This window comes from Corvus kubaryi, unplaced genomic scaffold, assembly GCF_017639235.1.
Source record: "Corvus kubaryi isolate FWS band 111438036 unplaced genomic scaffold, C.kubaryi_AGA036_p1.0 37309, whole genome shotgun sequence".
Taxonomy (NCBI): domain Eukaryota; kingdom Metazoa; phylum Chordata; class Aves; order Passeriformes; family Corvidae; genus Corvus; species Corvus kubaryi.
Genome location: NW_024581097.1, coordinates 402,761 through 402,995, shown reverse-complemented (window position 1 = coordinate 402,995; position 235 = coordinate 402,761). Strand labels below are relative to the sequence as shown.

The 235-nt window shown below is 64.3% G+C and overlaps 1 protein-coding gene across 12 annotated transcripts in view; it reads right to left on the bottom strand.

Annotated features, from left to right (window-relative positions):
- NACA (nascent polypeptide associated complex subunit alpha) overlaps window positions 1-235 on the bottom strand; it is a 9,314-nt gene that overhangs the window by 3,606 nt on the left and 5,473 nt on the right. For 10 of the 12 annotated variants that reach the window (XR_006016217.1, XR_006016218.1, XR_006016219.1 and 7 more), the window contains one exon: window positions 56-235. This exon ends at the window's right edge or, in 9 of these variants, runs on beyond it. The exons of 1 other annotated variant lie outside the window; for it this stretch is intronic. Coding sequence is in view for 8 of the 11 variants with exons in the window: in XM_042028984.1 (XP_041884918.1) it covers window positions 56-235 (180 nt within the window). In the remaining 3 variants the exon portion in view is untranslated. The remainder of the gene's footprint in view (window positions 1-55) is intronic. One more of the 12 variants, XM_042028988.1, reaches the window with a different exon arrangement.

The following is a 235-nucleotide window of genomic DNA, read 5'->3' as shown; positions in this document are numbered from 1 at the left end:
AGAGGCCACTGGAGCTGGGGTGGCTTTGACAGGACTCTTTGGGGGTGTTTTGGCCTCAGCAGGGGCAGCTGGAGCTGGGGTGGCTTTGACAGGACTCTTTGGGGGTGCCTTGGCCTCAGCAGGGGCAGCTGGAGCCAACGGCGCAGGAGCCACAGGAACAGATGGGGCAGTGACGGGGCTGCCCTTGGGAGACTTCTTGGCTGCTCCAGGGGAAGCTGGAGCTGGGGTGGCTTTG